The 18,328-nt window shown below is 44.1% G+C and overlaps 1 protein-coding gene across 1 annotated transcript in view; it reads left to right on the forward strand.

Annotated features, from left to right (window-relative positions):
• ADAM10 (ADAM metallopeptidase domain 10) overlaps positions 1–18,328 on the forward strand; it is a 508,880-nt gene that overhangs the window by 458,277 nt on the left and 32,275 nt on the right. The window contains exons 12-14 of the mRNA XM_085643752.1: positions 6,589–6,772; positions 8,222–8,330; positions 10,057–10,277. Of these exons, the coding sequence (XP_085499878.1) occupies positions 6,589–6,772; positions 8,222–8,330; positions 10,057–10,277 (514 nt within the window). The remainder of the gene's footprint in view (positions 1–6,588; positions 6,773–8,221; positions 8,331–10,056; positions 10,278–18,328) is intronic.

Here is an 18,328-nt window from a genome sequence, read left to right on the forward strand (position 1 = left end):
CTAGTTCTCGATATTGGTTTTCCACTAAGAAGCAGAATCTGCAGCTGATCCCTATGAAACCTAAGGCCATATGAAACCTTGCAAGTGCATCTGGATCTTCAGTAACCGTCTGGTTTCCTCTGGTGCCCCTTTAGGCCCTAAGGATTCAAGTTCAGTTATTGCTAGCAGATTAGTCTTTTGCGCCATCTGTCCCCTCTAAACCTATCTTGGGTTCTGTACTGTGTTAGGTGCAGAGCCCCCCTCTGGTTCTAAAATCCATATTGGGCCCTTTGACATGCACTGGTTCTGATGCCACTAGGGCCAGAGGAGGACGCCACTGCAGTAGTTGTGTTTGGATCTGAGCAAAGTTTATCTCGACTAAGGTTGCATCCCGAATCCACCCGAGACTCCCTGTCTGATTCTGACTGGGCAGTGCCTCTGCCACGGAGCCATGCCCAGGGCTTCAGCAACTTTTCAGTTTGGACTAGTCAGTCAACGTTTGGAGATGAAGATGATGGGTATGAGTTACCACAGTACTATGACAACTTTTATATAGATTTATAGGAGGCCAGTGGGTTGGACAGTTCCCATATAATGGGCTGATTTCAGCCCCCAGGCCTATCTGCAAAAGAGAGATCTTATTCTACGGTGATGCCCCATGCAGCTGATGTATTGGACTTCCTTCTATGGAAGTCAAAACAAATGTTTGCACTGATGTTCTGCAGCCTGGAAAGGCCTCCTCAGAACATCTTCTGCCATTTATTGAGGCCCTTACCAACACAATACCGTGCCCCTGGGCTTAGCCTTGTTCTTGCCCACCAATGAACTGGCAGGTAGCCAGATGCCTCTCACCTGCGCCAGGTGACCCAGACTTTTGAATGCAGCAACTTAAACCAGAAAATCTTGTAGTTCAAGCGTCTCCTAGCAGGGTTAATGCCAAATATTTCCTTACGAGCCCCAGTCAGAGTCAAAGAAAATTGAGACATTTGGGAAATAATCAGCTAGGTCCTGCAGTCTGTTATGGCAATACTCGCATGCACTCCAGGACATGGCCACCAAGATCTTGCTCGCAACCCGGGAAGACTTTTGGGTCTCCTTGGCTCAAACCATCCAGGGTGGTTCGAATGCAGGCATAAATATAATATGTTCCAGGATGGACACTGCTGACTGTTTGGGCCGAGCAGTCCGACTTCAGCCTGGTGCTGTGGCATCACACGTGGATGAGATCCACTGGCTTTTCTGGAGAAGTGCAGGCATCACTCATGGATGTGCCTCACAAAAGAACCCCCCTTTTAGGTAAGAAGGCTGATTTGGCCTTGGAACAATTTAAAAATAGCTGGGTCATGCCACAGTTCTTGGGCCTTTCTACTCCTGCTAGGCAATTTCCTCAGTAGTTTCATGCTTTTCTGGGATGCTGCAGAGCGTTGGTGTGCTGATGGTGCATAGATCCACTGCCCCACAGCAGGCACCCCAGTCTCCTTTCATAGTTGGGGGATGGGAATCAAGCAAACAATGTCCTAGTTTTTTGAAGCAATAATCCTTCCAGTTCCTTACCTCTACAGCAACAATCTCAAAACCGCTTTAGTTTGCTCTTCAATGGGGGATATGCCCTGCCATTACTTTATATTCTGCCACATCTTTCACTCAAATCAGAACAATTTTTAAAGGAGCACCTGCTATCCTGCTCCAAGAAATGCAGGCTGTTTTGGCCATAGGAGACACAGAGCAGGTTTTGGCCCTGGAAATGGGGACTGGCTGTTACTCCTGCTATTCCCATGTTCTGAAGATGATAGTAGATATTTGCCTTCTGAATAGCTACTTGCTAATGTTTGCCCAGGTTCGGTCTTACCTGGATCAGGCCATTAGGTGGTGGCTTTGGATCTGCTGGGGGCCTACTTTCATGTGCCCATAATGCAGTCCCACAAGCACTACTTGTGTTTCACAGTAGGCCAGAAGCGTTTTCAGTTTGCCATGGCCAGCTTCGGCCTCACCAATGCCCCTCTGGTGTTCACGAAAATGATGGTGGTAGTCGCAGCACGTTTTTGGAGGTTGGCGAATCATGTTTTCCCCTACCTTGAAGATTGGTGGTTGAAGACGCGTGTGTTCGTCACAGTCAGTCTTATTCCACTTCCAGAGGACCGTGAACCTCTTGACATTGTTGGGGTTCACTATCAACTTGCTGAAGTTCATTGGAGACATCCTGGATGCAGTGATGTTTCGGGCCTTCTCTCAGTCACAGAGGCCAGGACATTTGGCCTATGATCATGTTTCAGCTCCTGTCTTCAATCTCAGTGAGAGTGGCTTTTTTCGCTTCATCTCTCCAGGGTTCGGAGGAGACTGCCGTAGTGGCTGCTCAAAAGAAATGGACCAGTAGCAGACCACCCTCTCCCTGACCCATCTTGGTGTTCAGAATGATGACTGATGCATTGCTCCTGGGCAGGAACGATCTTCTGGGCGAGGTAGAGATGAGACCTCCACATCAATCTGTTGGAGCTGTGGGCCATTGGCTGCCCCTGAAAGCCTTCCTACCATTTTTCAAGGGGACTCGTTCTGTTTCTCTAGGACAGCACCACCGCCATGTGGTATTGCAACAAATAGGGTCATGAATTCTGTGCCAAAAGGCTCTCTGTAGCTGGTTGGGTCATCAGGGCATTTCCTTGGAAGTTAACTTCTTGTTGGAATCTTTGAACGCCAGGGCAAACTAACTCAGTTGGAGGCTCCTGTCTGATCACGAATGGCAGCTTCATCTGCAGGTGGCACAGGGTGCTTTTCAGCAGTGGGAAGAACCCTGGCTACATATTTTTGCCACAGTCAAGACCACTCCATGTCAAATCTTTTGCATGCTCAAGTTTCTAAGAAGGCTCTTTCTCTGAGATGCGTTCCAGCTAGATTGGGTCACAGGACTCCTGTATGCCTTTCCCTCTCCTGCATAGAGTTGTGAAGATTAAGAACGACTGTGCCCATTATCCTAATGGCTTTAGATTGAGTCAAGAGTGTATGGTACTCAGAACGTCTAGGTATGGACATCTGTCCTTGAATCAGGCTACTGCTTCTGGAAGATCTTGTGTCACAGCAGCAGGGCAAGATTCTGCACCAAGGCTTGTGCAGTCTCCACCTCCATGTGTAGCGTTGTCATCATTGCTCCCAGGCAAGCCTCTATAAAGTCCATCCACACGTGGTGCTGGAACAAGTTTGTGGCCTGGTGTGAACTCATTACAAGCCAAATTGTTGAAGTCTTGTTTTTTGTTTTATCCATGGCCCAGAAAGGATTTGTAATGGGCACTTTTATAGGTTATTTGTCTGCTCTTTCTGCTTTTTGCGTTTGCTGGACGACTAGCCGGCCTTGTTCAAATCACCTGTTGTGAAGAGGTTTTCAAAAGGTTTGACAGCTATATTCCTTGCCCAAACCCTTACTTTGCTCCTCGCTTTTCTCATGTGGATTCTATTTAAGCCGATGCACAGCCGTCCTCTACGTATCCTGTACCTGATGACTATTTTTTGTTACTATAGCTTCAGCTTGCTGTGTCAGTGAACTTCATGGTCTCTCAGTGCATTCTTCCTGCACAACCTTTTTTGCCAGACAAACTCGTGTTGAGCACCAGAGCAGACATTTTGCTTAAAGTTGGGCCGATGCTGCTACCACAGCTCTAGCATATGGAATGTCTGTTCTTGCTATCTGTCAAGCCACATCATGGATGTCAACGCACACATTCACAAAGCAGTACTGCCTTGACAGCCAGGTCTGAGGGAAAGAACATTGTCTGTTCAGTCCTGCAGGACCTTTTGATTTGAGCTTTTTGATGGACCCACCACAGAGAGAGGTACTGCTTTGATGTCTATTCCAAAAGTGTAGAGTCTGTGTTTAGAAATCTGTCAGAAGAACAAGATACTTCCCTTCAGTAAATCTTTCTGGTGGATACTCTAACTGCAGATTCCACACTGACCTGCTACCTCCCTGTTTTGTGGAATAGTCTCGTTTGTAATCGAAAAAGGTCCTAATTTAAAGAATCTGCACACTGGTACTGTAAATATTTTTGTGGGGTGTGCCTCTGAGAGCATGGACTAGAAAGAAACTGACATCAACATGCCGAGGTGGTGCTTATATGTGGCTCTGCTAGTCATTTCTGGGACAGAACGAAGTCAACTTAGAGCCGTACGGTGCCACTTACTAGCATGTGGGAGCAATGCGCATTAAAATCTTTCAGTTCCAGTCTGGCACCTTGGGATGTTCTAAAGATGACCAATCTTGAGTTAGAGTATCCAGCAGAGAGGGTATTACCGAAGGCAAGTAACTTGTTCGTCTGTCGCTTCCTTGGTTATACCTTCAGGAGCATACCTGCCCGAGCCCCACAGGCTCCGCCTTCTCTTCCCACATCTTCCCACATCTTCCCACATCTTCCCACATCTTCCCACATCTTCTCACATCCTTTTTACATCCTTTTTACATCCTTTTGCTACCAGAGAGGGCAAGCATGGGTAACGTTTTTCGTCTGTTTCAGCTTATTCCAGCTTTGCTTTGCCCTAAGTAACCAGAATTAGATCTTCCTTCTCTCTCTATCTCACAGACTTCTCACTCCTTTTGCCAAGGTGGGTGCCCAGACGTAAGCCAGAAATGTTTGGTATATTACAATTTCTTTGCCGGTAGCCTGGATTTTGGGCATGCGTTTTGCCAGTCCTTTTAAATGTTACAAGCATGTTAAAAGCATTTGGGGTATTTTGAGGCATTTGGGAGTTTGCTACTCCCGTGCTTTTTATTTTTTTCTACGGGGTTTTATATAGCATGTACTTGATCCGAAGGTATCGGAGCGCTTTACACAAGACCAGTTGTGTTACATGAGGACACATTCATTTTTGTTAGGCACAGGGAGATAAGTGATTTGCCCAGAATCGCAAGATGTTGCGCGTACTTGCCGAGACTTGAACCTGGTTCCCCACATTTGAGGTTTATCACCCTAGCCATTAGGCCACATCATCTCCTCCAAGCTTGAAGCCAAATGTGCTCTACCTGCCCTCTCTACCATCACAGTGATGTGTAGTGGGGCATCCTGATCTGTTGGGGCTGGGGAAAGATCTCAGATGTTGACAGAGCTGGCCCGAAGGTGCCATGCTGACCAAGCCTGCAAAATCTAGCTACAAAGCAAACACAAGGAGATGATGGACGGAGCAATGAAACTTTCCAGACACTCGCCCCCAGCCACATATCTGGGTTGAATCCATCATCGTTCTTTAGCTCACTTCGCAACCCCAGTTCAGACCCTGGCATATGCAAATCAGTCTTGACCCTATTCCTTATGGGAATAGTCCAGTCCGAGCTTCCAAGCCAGTTCCTTTCTGGACCGGAAACCAGCATCCTGGGACCGGTTTTGGGGTAACATCCCTCATCAGCCAGGCAAAGTGAGCGAGGGGCCCACGTCTGGGAATACCCTGCCAACTTAGGGCGAACAAAGCACACACAAGGAGATAATGGACTGAGCGCTGAAACTTTTCAGTCCAGGGCTGCCCCTGGTGCCTCTGCGACTTTCCCCAGCTCCCCGAGGTTAAGTGCAGAAGGCATGGTGAGGCTTATAGAGAGAATTAGAGGGAGAGAGGTGAAAGGTAATGAGATGCATCTAAGTGGAAGAAGATTGAAGGGAACAGAGAGAATGGATGGAAAGAGAGTGTGCATGAGAAGACGAAGGGAACAGGGCTGGTTTGAGCATTTTTACCAGGGCAGCTTTTGGTTTCTTTTTCCGGCCCTGGCTGCCAGCCGTGTCTTCTGAGTAGTATGAGCGTACTGTTGGTGGTTCTGGTGGTAGTGTGTGCTGTATGCTGCTGTAAGGTTATGCCAATTAGGCTGAGGGACGGGGTATGGGCATTGCTGGGCTGCAAGGGTATAGTTACTTCCTTTCAGCTACAAGGTTAATGGGAGGAACTGTTTGTCATTTACTCAGCATCAGTAGCACTCATTGGCTTATTGGGAGATTTTGAATGCAAAAGAAAGTACTTTTCTGTGCCTGTCACTTTAAAAGAGAGTGCCACCATATTCATTCTTTGAAGTAGCATCAGCTGAACAGTCTCAGCACTCATTGAACTGTTACTTACCAGAGATACATTTAATGTGTTTGAAAAACGGAAATATAATGGTCATTTCTAATGTATCATTGATAAGTGAATATGGTCATCTCCCTCCTGATGATTAGGAGAACCTTCATTTGTTTGGAATTTCCGCAGTTCCCAGGATGAGTGTAGACTGGTCCATCCTCACATTGTCCATAATGCGTCGTTTTGGACATACAAGTAGTACATCTCTGACCAAATTGAACATCTTATTCACATTTCTCTTTCTGTGATTTTATCTGATTTAATAAATTATGATGCACAATACTTTTAAAACCATCTCTTGGTGTCCATTTTGCAAGGAAATCTTGGAATAGGTACGATGTTCGATCAACTTTCCATGTAAAAAAATATGGGAAATATTGTATTTATTTGTTCATTGCAGTGTGTCAAAAGTAAGTATGAGTCTAGCAAAGTGGTTTACTGTCAAAACTAATCGATTCTGAGGGAAATATGATTTTTGAATGCACTATTGGCTTCTCTAATTTGTTTTTTTCCCCCTCCTTCTACCAGTCCGAGCCAAGGCCCCTGTTGTACTCCGCAGTGCAGCTTCAAGCAGAGGACGGAACAATGTCGCGAGGAATCAGACTGCGCAATGATTGGGACCTGCAGTGGTTCCACTGCCTTCTGTCCTACCTCTGTCGCGAAGGCGAACTTAACAGACTGCAACCGGGGAACGCAAGTTTGCATCAAAGGGGTAGGTGTCGGCACAGGCAGCAAGATTGGTTGCAGACTCTGCACAGCGTTACGTTAATGTGAGAGTGCAGCCTGTGTCCAAATTAAGCATGGGTGGAGTTCTGCTACACAGAACTCTGCGAAGTGCAAAATAAACTCTGCAACGCGGAGCACCGTGAGCAGTGGAGTGTGTTAGAAAAAGGCTGTTCGCTGTAATTTTCAGCGCTGGGGGTTTGTCCGTGCCGTGAAATTATTACGAATGGCACCATGCACATCGCAAGCTGGTACTACTTCCTTTCTGGCGCTCGAGTAGAAAATCTACTCGAGTGGCAGCTTTATCAACGCAAACGGAAGGTTTTTCAATGCGAGCGGTCACGAGCATATGCGGCCACTCGCATTGAGAAATCTGACCAGGTGGTGGATTTTCCTCGCTCGCCAACTTGATGTTGATAAACTCCGCTCTGCTACACAGAACTGAGTTTTTCAGGACTTTGTGAGCTCCACGTAACGCGGAGTGCGGAAAACTCTGCAAACTACACGAGCGGAGTACACCGCCCAGCCTGAGTCCTAATGCCGTCTGTAGATTAGTAATATCCTATACAATTAAAGGGAGCCTAATAAAGTACGTGAACAGTTATTGAGGATTTTAAAAACATGCATGGCTATCCGTTAAACCACCTTATAATTAATTGCCTTGTGTGACTGGGTGCCTATATGAAAAAGAAAAATAAGACTATTATCCTGCTTAACCCTTTTTTGGCTTATAAGGTTTGGTATTCTCTGTGGATGCTTTTACCTCAGTATATTGCATCTATCCAGAACCCTCTGCAGGAGGAGTTTTGGGGTATCCTATTAAGGAAGACTTGAGAAAAGGTCACATTTTTCATCTTCATGCGCACACCACGGAAACCTAAGAGGCCTTTACAATGTGTTTTAGTGAGTATTACGTATTATTCCATTTAGCTAGGAATAATTTTATAAATATTAATATCTATATTTTATGCATTAATGTTTTTCACAGTACTGCGAGCTCGAGTTTAAAGTTCAGTTATTGGTTAAGACCTTAAGAGCTGTCCATGGTGTAAAAGTGCCCTGATGGTCAGACCAGTTCTTGATGGCCCTGTCTTTTTGGAGTGTTCCTTGAATCACTGTCTCAGTGAGCACTTTGAGGCTTGCCACACCCCTTCTTGCCCTGCCACCATAATATGACGTTAGCAGCAAGATTAGATGGTCAGAAGAGTTTTTCCCCTGTGCCCGAACACCCACTCATGCACCAAAAGCACACTATTTTAGTGACTCCCCAGTGTGATTTTAAACTATTGTGTGTTCATTCCCACCTTTACTGGCAGCCTTTGTCAATTTTTGTTTGTAAATTACGTAACGGCAAATATTTAAATTTCAAAGTACACGACTATGACTAAACAAGCAATATACTTATCTAATTGACTGTGTTTATTTCACCCTACAACAGCAATGTGCTGGGTCCATCTGTGAAAAATACAACTTGGAGGAGTGCACGTGCGCCAGTTCAGACAGCAAAGATGACAAAGAGTTATGCCATGTCTGCTGCATGGAAAAAAGTAAGATTTGCTGGATACAGGAGTTATCGATTATAGTATTTTAAGTATCTTAACCAGTTCATTATCAATGTCTCAGCAGATGGATTGCGAACCGTGGTCTTGGAGTTTTTTCTGGTGCTGTTTTTTTAGCTTCTTTTCAAAGATTAACGCACTAGAGAAAAGTGGGCTGCGCTAATTTGAGGATGTGAATTGCAATAAAATTCCATGAAATTCACTTTAGACTCCCTACAAATACAATTGACTTTCTCTGTTTTACAATGCAGTACCTCAAAAAGTATACAAACAGCGTAAACGTTTAAAAACGGCTGTATTTCTGGTTCACCTGCTGAGTGAATTTGGGCTGTAGTTGTAGCACAATTTTGCTGTGTCGGTGATTTACAAAAAAAAGCAATGGATTTTCACTCTTTTTTTCAATTCGTGCATGGAAATTGAAAGTTGTCAGGTTTACCCACAGATTAAATAAGGGAAGTAGCATAGAGACTAAAAATGATTGTAAAGTGAAATTTATGCATTTGATATTTTTATTTTATATTTGATGTATGCTCTGTTTTGTACAAAACAATGTTTTACCTTTGTGACCTCATCTTGCTGAGAACAGTTAGTTGTGCAATTTCTGGGCCCTCCTTACCTGGCCTTAGCCATGATTTTGTAGGGTTTGGCGCCACGTGAATAGGAGGTTAAAACAAGGCCTTGTTTGTCTGGCCCTAGATTATTTTTTTGCAGATACTCTCTGTAGGCGCGTATATGTAATTCTCAAATTCTGATCTCAATTCTCTGTGCGGGAATCAATGCTCTACTGAACAGAAGACTCTAGACCACCCTAAACTCAGTGAACAATCTTGCCCTCAACCTCTCGCCCTGCACTCACATTACCCATCACCTCAAAGGTCTCCACTGGTTACTAATCCACTAACAAGCACTCTTTAGACTCCTCATGCACACATACAAACTCTTATGCAACATTGACCCCACATACCTCAACTCCATAAACTTCCACAAACCTACCAGACACCTCCGCCCCTGCACATCCAAGCCTCCTCCTCAGTTAAGTTCTGCATTAAACTGAAGACATGAAACCATATGCATGTATCTTCACCTAGCCCGACCCTGGCTCGGTCCATACGGTTCCTGCTTGAGTGCCAGGGTACCCTCCTGGTTTAGTTGTGCGCTATACAAATACACATACCATAACAATGTGCTTGGTATTATGGTATGTGCCTGAATTTTTGATGGTTCGTCCCCAGAAATGGCATATGCAGTTAAGTTTCAGCAATATAAAAGGTGCTTAATACATGCACAACGTGTTTTTTACACTTTCGATGTTCTCTGCCTCTGCAATTGTGCACAGATACGCAGCTATCCTCTGCACTGCTCGCATTGACCAGCTAAATTTTCCTCCCGCTAGCTGCACCATTATTCAATTACATATTTGCCCTGCTTAACATCAACACACCTGCATACAGACACACAAGCTACCAGCTCCCACACCCAGTGCGAATACTTCCTGCCCATCACCACCTTTACGTCATTTTCATCACAAGCATCTCTATCTGCTGCTAAAATAAATATCTCTGTAAAAGATAACAAAATAAAGCATCATTTTATGCTGCTTTACTATTCCACAACCAAGTTAATGTCAATGAATTCATGTACATGTTTTAAATTGATCAAACGCTACTTCTACAACGTGATCAGTTTCATGCAGTTTCTCTACCATTATTTTCAGTGAAGCCTCATACATGTAGCAGCACTGGGTCTGCTCAATGGAATGCCTATTTCTCTAGCAAAACCATAACCCTACAGCCTGGATCGCCTTGTAATGAGTTCAAAGGCTACTGTGATGTGTTCATGCGTTGCCGATTGGTTGATGCCGACGGTCCACTTGCCAGATTAAAGAAAGCCATTTTTAATCCAGAACTCTATGAAAATATTGCTGAATGGATTGTGGTAAGCATTGTTAACTTTTCAAGATGCATTTACAATTTGAGAAGCAACAACTGTTTGGCATGTTCTGGATGATATATCTTGACAGTTTATCAGTGAGTCAATATTATAGCTCTAGTTGAAAAGCTGTAGTAGTTTGTTCCTGAGCAAATGGGTCAAGTTCAGCCCATGAAGTGCAATAGAAGACTTTGCTGATCGTCTGCAATAAGTTTGAACTTCCCGGTAGAAGGACTTTGCTTTTTCAATGTTATTTACAACTCCACATAATCTATTTTGTTTGTGGCAGCCCTGGAATGGTTGCCTGGTCATCTGTCTGCAGTATCCATCCATCTGGGGTTTTAAAGTGCACTACTCACCGTGATGGTCCCAAGGAGCTGGAGGAGGGCCGCTCCGCAGGTCACTCGAAGAGCCAGGTCTTGAGGTCCTTTCCAGTATGGCTATCCTCTTCTCTAGAACACTGGATGTCCTTCTTGAAACAAATGTTCACTTGGACATTCTGCCGTCTGTTTGTTGAAAGATTCCCATAATTTGCCTTCCTGCTTTCTGTGTTTCAACGTGTAAATTACTTGCCTTGTTAAAATGAGTTTGGTTTTCATAACAAATGTTTGATTCGCATGTAAATGATGTACCTGGTTTGTGCCTGGGTGGTTTGCCAGAGTCTAGCTGTCTCCTATTGCTTTCTTCCTAATAGTTAAATGTCAGAATGGGTTATGCTCATGCATAGAGCCCTGAACTGTGTCTGTGCACCCCATGTGTTGGGTCACTCTCCAGAAGGGTGGTGTTTGTTGGTAGTCAGAGTAGTTTGAAATACTCAGTGTAGCTTTAGCTTGGATTATTCAAAGGATGCACATGTATCAAACATGTCACTTCATCAGAGGTGCATCGCTTACATAAAGATTTTTGAAATGTAAATGTTTCTTCACTTCCTTCCCTTTTTAGTGTACTGTTAAACTGAGACTTGGTTTGACGTTGTTTAGGGATGTGTCTGCATGTTTTCTGTTTCTCTCTGCAACCGTGTCAGCTGATGTTTTACCTTCTTCTTAAGGTGCTCCAGGAAACTGACATTTAGGGCGATTGCACACATTATCTAACCATCTGTTATTCGTATGTAAATATTGTAAGAATCCAAAATCTTTGTTATTACAAATGGAATTACAGCAAGTGTTTTGTTAAAATATGTACTGTAAATAGTTTTTAGTAACGAAAAAAACCTGAAGGTTTTCAAGCACGTTGTTAGTTTAGGAAAAAACTGATGAGAATGTTTACGATGTTGCTGTAAATGACAAATCTCTCCAAGAAAGTGAGTCCGAGGCAAACTAAATCTTCTCTACAGTGTAACACCTTGAAGCTCAAATAGCTACTTCGAAAACTGCCCCTAAAGTAATTTCTATCACACCGGGTAGTACAAAATCTCATGTGAGCAATGTCTGCTCTTCTCTGCATTCAGTTTTCCTTTTCCATAGAACAGAATATTTAAAAAAAAATAAAATCTATACACATCCCTTACCACAAATACTTCCATCACCATCTTTTTTTGCCTCAACATGGTATCTTATCACTAACAAAGTCCCTTCCGCCCAAAACATCTGGTTATGGAAGGAACATGCTGCTGTGAGACTGTTTCCCGCCTGGCTGTGCTAGGCTCGCCTGAGGCCGAGGCCTGGGGTTGCAGCAGGTACACCGAGGCAGGCACTGTATTATCACATGAATGACTGCAGGGAAGAGCTGCACTGATGCAAAACCAGAAACTTGTATCACCAGATAAATATTGGCTGTGACCGTAAGCCCTTGGGGCTAGAAAATGTGTCCAGCCAAGGACTGCAAAGAGCTGTGATGGAGCAGATGAGCTACATGATATGTGCCTGCCAGGTTTACATTCCTGCGCGTGGCCAGAGAGATCAGGGGGCTGGTAAAGCCACAGCACACACCTGTACCCTACGCATGCTAGTTTGTTCGAGTGACCCCCTCTTGTTGCCAAGGACAATTCACTGTCCCACTGGATTGAAACTATTATTCGTTCTTCTCCTTCGCCCTCGCGTGTGGCCTGCCTCCAGGCAGTGTGGTCTGTTCCCACACAAGACCAGGATGAATGAACCCTCAGGACTAATGCAGCTTCAGCATGCATTCACAAAATATCTGTTGCCTCCCCCTTTGTCAGCACCTGCAGTTTTTACCTAGAAAAAGCATTGAATGTTTCTTGTTCTCCAGGCAGTCGTGCCTGCCTTAGTGCAGCGATTCCTTTGCAGATTTCCAAGTGGTGATCGCGTAACCTGCTCCTTGTAGAATTCATGAGCTGCAGCTCGTAGTAAAGCCTGCCTCCCTTCTGTGTTTGGCCGCTTTAGTTTACATCTTTATCGAAGGGCCAGACTGTGGAGTTGCTTCGCTTGGTGAAGTATTTGCTCTGCAATTTCTAAACTAATGGTTGCTTCCCCAGGCACCCCGAACGCATTTCAGTAGCATTTAGCTGTTTGCCTTTTGTCTGAATTTCTATTTTTTTTATTATTGTTGTTGGAGATCTTTCTCGATTCTCTTGGGCAGTTAATAAAAACTTAATGGTCTTTTTCATTTGTCATTTACAGCAATATCGCAGAATTCGACCTGTCCTTTTTTTCTTTTTTTTTCTAATTAACAACATACTTGGCAAAATCTTCAGTTTTTGGAGGAACGTGAAGTAATAGCATGTACAACCTTGTGTTTCCCCTATCTGATACAAAGATTTAGAATAACATTATAGTTTTATATATGTATATTCACTGAAAAGGTTGAAGTGACGTTTTTAGTTAGATGAAATAAAATAAAAGTAACCTTTAAAATCTAAAAAAAAACACTGAAATTCACCATTTAAATTTTACTGAGCTAACTGTAACTTGTGGTCCACCATAAACTGTTTTATGACCTCACGTTACATCACTAGTGACCTGTTAAATGACATCATCGATTACTTCCTACAATCATTGTTGCACAGTGCTATAGCCAACCCTCCACTTCCACATGGCTGCCCAGCTGGAATTTCGAAAACTTCGCAGCAAGGGGGTTGGCCAGGGGGTGCTCCCCAAACCCCCATACCAATCTCCCTGCAGACGCCCAACCTACCTTTTCAATAATTTTCTGTTATTTTGTTGTGAAGTTGTGTGGTGCCGGCTGCTCGAGCGTCACCCAGATGGTACTGCGGTACAATAAAACCTTTGCCAGGAAAGCTAGCTTGGTACAATGAGGGTGAAGCTTGACTAGCGGCTCCCACAGAAGCACTGCACTATCTGTGTCCAAAGGAGAAGAAAAAACACCCGGGGGGGGGGGGGAGGGGGGCTTGCGGCAGGTATTGGAGTCACCCCCAGGAGCCAGAGTGTCTCTTACTTCCCCCCTTGTACCTACTTTTTAAAAACATTTTCAGGACATGGGGACTTCTTGAGTCCTGTAACACCTGCCACAACATTATGCTCAGTGCTGTGGCAAGCCAATCAGATTGCTCTTGACTGCTCCTGATCCTGCAGTTCTGAAAAGGCAGATGGGAGAAAAAGCTTCCATGGCCAATCAGAATGCCCTGCTTTTTTCCGTTTCGGTACTGCAGGACCAACCGTCCAGATCAGGGGTCTCCAAAAGGTCTATCACAAGCCACTTGTAGTTCACAGCTGCCCACCTAACAAGGTAGCTATTTACAACACTGTGCCCCTTTCTGTGAGGGCTGGAAAGCGCAGGATGATGCAAACTATCCTCCTCTGGAAAATTCTCTCTTCTTTCTCGCCTCTCCTTCCATCGCCTTCTCTTTCTTTTCTTGTTTTTATGTCTTCTTCTGTCTTGAGTTTTCATCCCTTCTTTCTTGCTTTCCCTCTTACTCCTCTTCATCCCTATCTTTTTACTCTACATCTTTCTTTCCCTCCTCCTCCTTTATTGAGCATCCTTTTTCAACTTTTCTTTTTTCTTCTTGTCTTTATTTTACTCTTGCTATTTTCCCTATCTTTTTCTCTGTTCTATCTCTGCCTTTCTTCTTTTTCTCCATTTCAGCCTTGTTTCTTTCTTACATTTTGCTTTTTCCTTCATTATCTTTATTCTTTTTTCTCTGCTTTCTTTTTCTCTAACTCTTTCTACACCTTTCTATCTCTCCTTTTTCTCAATAGTTCTATCCTTTGTCATTTCATTTTTTCTTTTTCCTCCCACTTCATTCTGTTTTCTCCATATCTTTTTCCTCTTTTTTGATTTCTTTCTTTGTCCTATCTTTCTTTGTTTACTCCTTTCTCTGTTTTTTCTCCGTACCCTCTTTTATTTCAGTTGTATCTTTTTTCTCATTCCTCCTGTTATACTTGCCACCTTTCTCTTGCTCTTGTATTTAGTTATTGTACTTTCTCTGCTTCTTTTGCAATCTTTCGATCTCTCTTGCTTTTTCTCTCATTCTTCCCTTTCTGTCTTTCTCGCTTCCTTTTCTCTTGTCCTCATATTTTTCTCACGTTCTGTCTCGTTCTCTCTTTTTCTTGCTTTCTCCCTTTCACGGTCTCAAAAGCAGAGACAAAACAGATCTGTAGAAACCCCCGATGTAAACCTTTTGCGACACCGCTTCTGTGCCATTAATGCGGTATGCACCCTGTAGCAGGACTAGGGTCGTGCTACAGGGCCGTGTTTACATATATTGAACCCCTTATTAGGCAGTAGCTCTTAACGGTTTTTAATGATCAGAAGTAGCTCTTGCAAAAGTTGGAGACTCATGTTTTAAAGCTTCCTTGACACCCTCAATTATTCTGCAGATTTATTTAATCCACTCTAATTGTTACTTCCAACCACACAATCGGCACCACAATCACCCTACTCTTGTTCCAGACATTGCCATCCGACAGCTGTGCAACATGTCTTTGCACTCTGACACCCTTTAACATATTGGGAAATTGAGAAAAACTTTTACGAGGCTTTCTCCCTAACCTTGTTCTAATCCAGTCTTCTCCTCTAAAAGATTTCCTTCCACAATCCCGGATTTCATCTTTCTACCTCATTTTGTCAAACGATGAGTGTTCACCACTTTCATGTTTCACAAGTGTTGTACGAGGTCATATGATGTGCCCACAGCATTTCCTCAATAGTTTTTCTCCCGTCACGCCTTGACCCAAAGCCAATTCCAAACCTTCTTTTAGCAGCCTGTTTTGCCATTCCAGTTGGCCATTTCTCTAAGGGAAATTCACAGAAGTGTGCAAAGGTTTAATCTCCTGATAATCCTCAATCTCTTTGTAAACCAAATGAACACCATCCTCTGTCACTATTTCTTGAGGAAGCTGTTCTCTCAAGAATAATTGCTTCATAAATGTTCTCATTTTGAAACACTTGTATAACAAACGTCACTTCTGGCCATTATGAAAATTGATCCATAATAACAATGGCATGTTTGAGAGATGCTCCTGACACTCCAAGCAGACTTTTAAAAAAGGTATTTGTTTCCTAGGACTAGCTGGTACGTCAACTATTGTACTCTGATGCTTCACAGTTCTTTGTGACTTGTCACTTCAAACACGTCACCCAAATAGTTCCTTTATTTTTTGCATAAAGATTGACTCCAGTCCGCCAGAGGTCCATTCTTCTTCTTTTCTGCTACACATGCCTGAATGACCTTTTTGAGTCAACATTAATATCCTTTGCCGTGACCTCTCCAGAACCACCAGTAAATTATCATGAGGCGTCATCTTAAAAAAAAGCTACAGTGTATATATATTATTATTTTATTTTTTTTTTTACAAATTTTGCATTGCATGCTGGAAGACATCAGACGTTAACACTAAAGGGCAATCTTTGTACCAAAAAGCACACTCAGGAGTGAAAAACTGTCAGTGACATTCATTTCTCATTCACAACAGTTTGAGGTGCTGACACAAGATCAAGGGTCCCAAAAAATGGTCACACACTTAATAGTCCTCACATTTCACTGATGTTTGACAAAGGGCTTTGATCGGTCTGAAAACTCATTTAAATCCCTTGCATCAACACAATATCCTAATGTTTCTATTGAGTTTTCTACTCACCACTACAGGAGGTAGCCATTCTGAAGCTTCAGTCAGTTTGATTACACTTATGCTGCACAATCTAGTGACTTCTGTAATTCATTTCTCACAGACACTGGCAGGTTTCTAACTTTGTCCACTTTGGGTTCAGATCAAGGGTTATTCAGTATTCAAAAACTTAACAATTCATTAAATACTTTAAAAAAACAAAAAGGCAGCAGTCTGACCATGCATTTTAAGAAGTAAATTACCCTATACCATATCTTAAAAGCAAGTTGCAATTAACTTTGAAGTTCCATGACCTCTGACTTTGACCTCATTTCTCTGACCTCATTTCTCTGCATGGTCACATAACTCGTTGGTGACTTGCAATAATCTTATAATCTGCAGAAGTTATTTTATCATATATATGTATGTGTGTGTGTGTTTTATAGCAGACTCTCCCTAGTCCGATCCAGCACCGGAGGGGAACTACTGCCCAAAATGGAACCTTTCTCATATATTCCCCTACAACCTGAAATCTCTATCACATTTCAGTGCAGAGCATCACGAAATGCTACTGGTAGATTAGCAAAACTACTTTCTGCATATTTGATGGAGTCATCCTGCTACTTTTGAGGACGCTGCAAAATGAACTTGTTTTGAGGCAATAGCCAGCTCCCTAAGCAAATCCCTGAAAGCAGCTCAATAAGGGAAATTCATGCCTCGAAGCAGCTACTGGAATCCTTGCTGACTCATAACACTGCACTGCATTTATTTCAAATGTTTTCCATTTTTGATATTGTGCATCTGGACCCTTGGGGTTGAATAGTGCCATGCACTGAGTGTTAATTCTCTATATAGAAGTTAGAGCGGAGTAGTTCAGGTTGGCATTGATGGCACAGTTTGTACGCACATTTGCAAGTATATATACAACAGTATTCAGGATTGTGCATTGGAATTGTAACAGTAAAAGTGCAAATGCAATGTTAATATATGTATAATCTGAAAGAAACAGTTAGTTATAGATTCTTTACCTTAGAATTACCCCCAGGTTTCAGACTGGATCTGGAAAGTATTTTTCGTCAGCCCCTGTGCGTCGGAAGTTGGCGTTAGTCATCGTTGTCGCTGGGATGACGTCGCAGTAGCTACATAGACGCCGCCCTCGCGCGCTGACGTCAGTTGTTTCTTTTTCTGTGCCAGCAAGCGCAGATCAGGAGTGAGCGGTACCTCCAGTCACTTTTTGACTGACTTTTTTGCGACTTTTGTCGACTTTGTTTTTTGAGTCCATCGGCTCCTGGTGCATGAGGGATGCCCGGCTTCAAGGCATGCAGTTCCAGTCACCGACTGATGTTGGTGCCGGATCCGCACCGCGTGTGCCTCTACTGCCTGGAGCGCGACCATGACCCCAAGTTGTGCTCCGACTGCCAAACTATGGCCCTGAAGTCTTTGCGGGAGTGGTCCCGAAAGCTACTCGAGGCTCGGCAGTCGGCTCCGCGTCGCTCAAGGTCCCGGTCGCGTGGGAAGTCGAGGGTCAGGTAATTTGAAGCATAAGAAGAAGTCTAAGAATCATCGTCGCTCTTCGACTTTACCCAGGCCGACGCGGCGAAGGGTGCGGGTAGTGCCCCTCCCATGGCTCCCCATGCGGAGCCTACAGGGTCAACTCCGGCCCTCCCTTCCCGGGACCAGGAGCGACCCCTGCCCAGCTTCGTCAATTCTACTAAGTGAAGCATGCCATCTTTGGGCAGCCCAAGTCCGCCGGCGCACCTTTGCGGCCATGCGGACTCGGCTGGGGGCCCCAGGCCTTCGACACCGGTGGCTTCGGCCTCTGCACCGCAGGGCCCCCTTGGATCCAGGCCTGGATCCGGATCGGTGCCGGTTGACCTCGTAACACTTCCACCGGCACCACGTCCGCAATCGGTGTCGGCTGGACCACCGATGTGGACACTGATGCCAGATCCGGCACTGACGGGTACTTTTGTGCCTGTGTTCCACCCTGGCTTTTTCAGCCAGATTGGCAGCCAGAGGAGGGCGAGGAAGACTGAAAGGGGTCTGGAGACCCTTTACCCGACCGTTTGGATTATGATCCGGACTGGAGAG

The sequence above is a fragment of the Triturus cristatus genome, chromosome 3_1 (genome assembly GCF_964204655.1).
Source record: "Triturus cristatus chromosome 3_1, aTriCri1.1, whole genome shotgun sequence".
Classification (NCBI taxonomy): domain Eukaryota; kingdom Metazoa; phylum Chordata; class Amphibia; order Caudata; family Salamandridae; genus Triturus; species Triturus cristatus.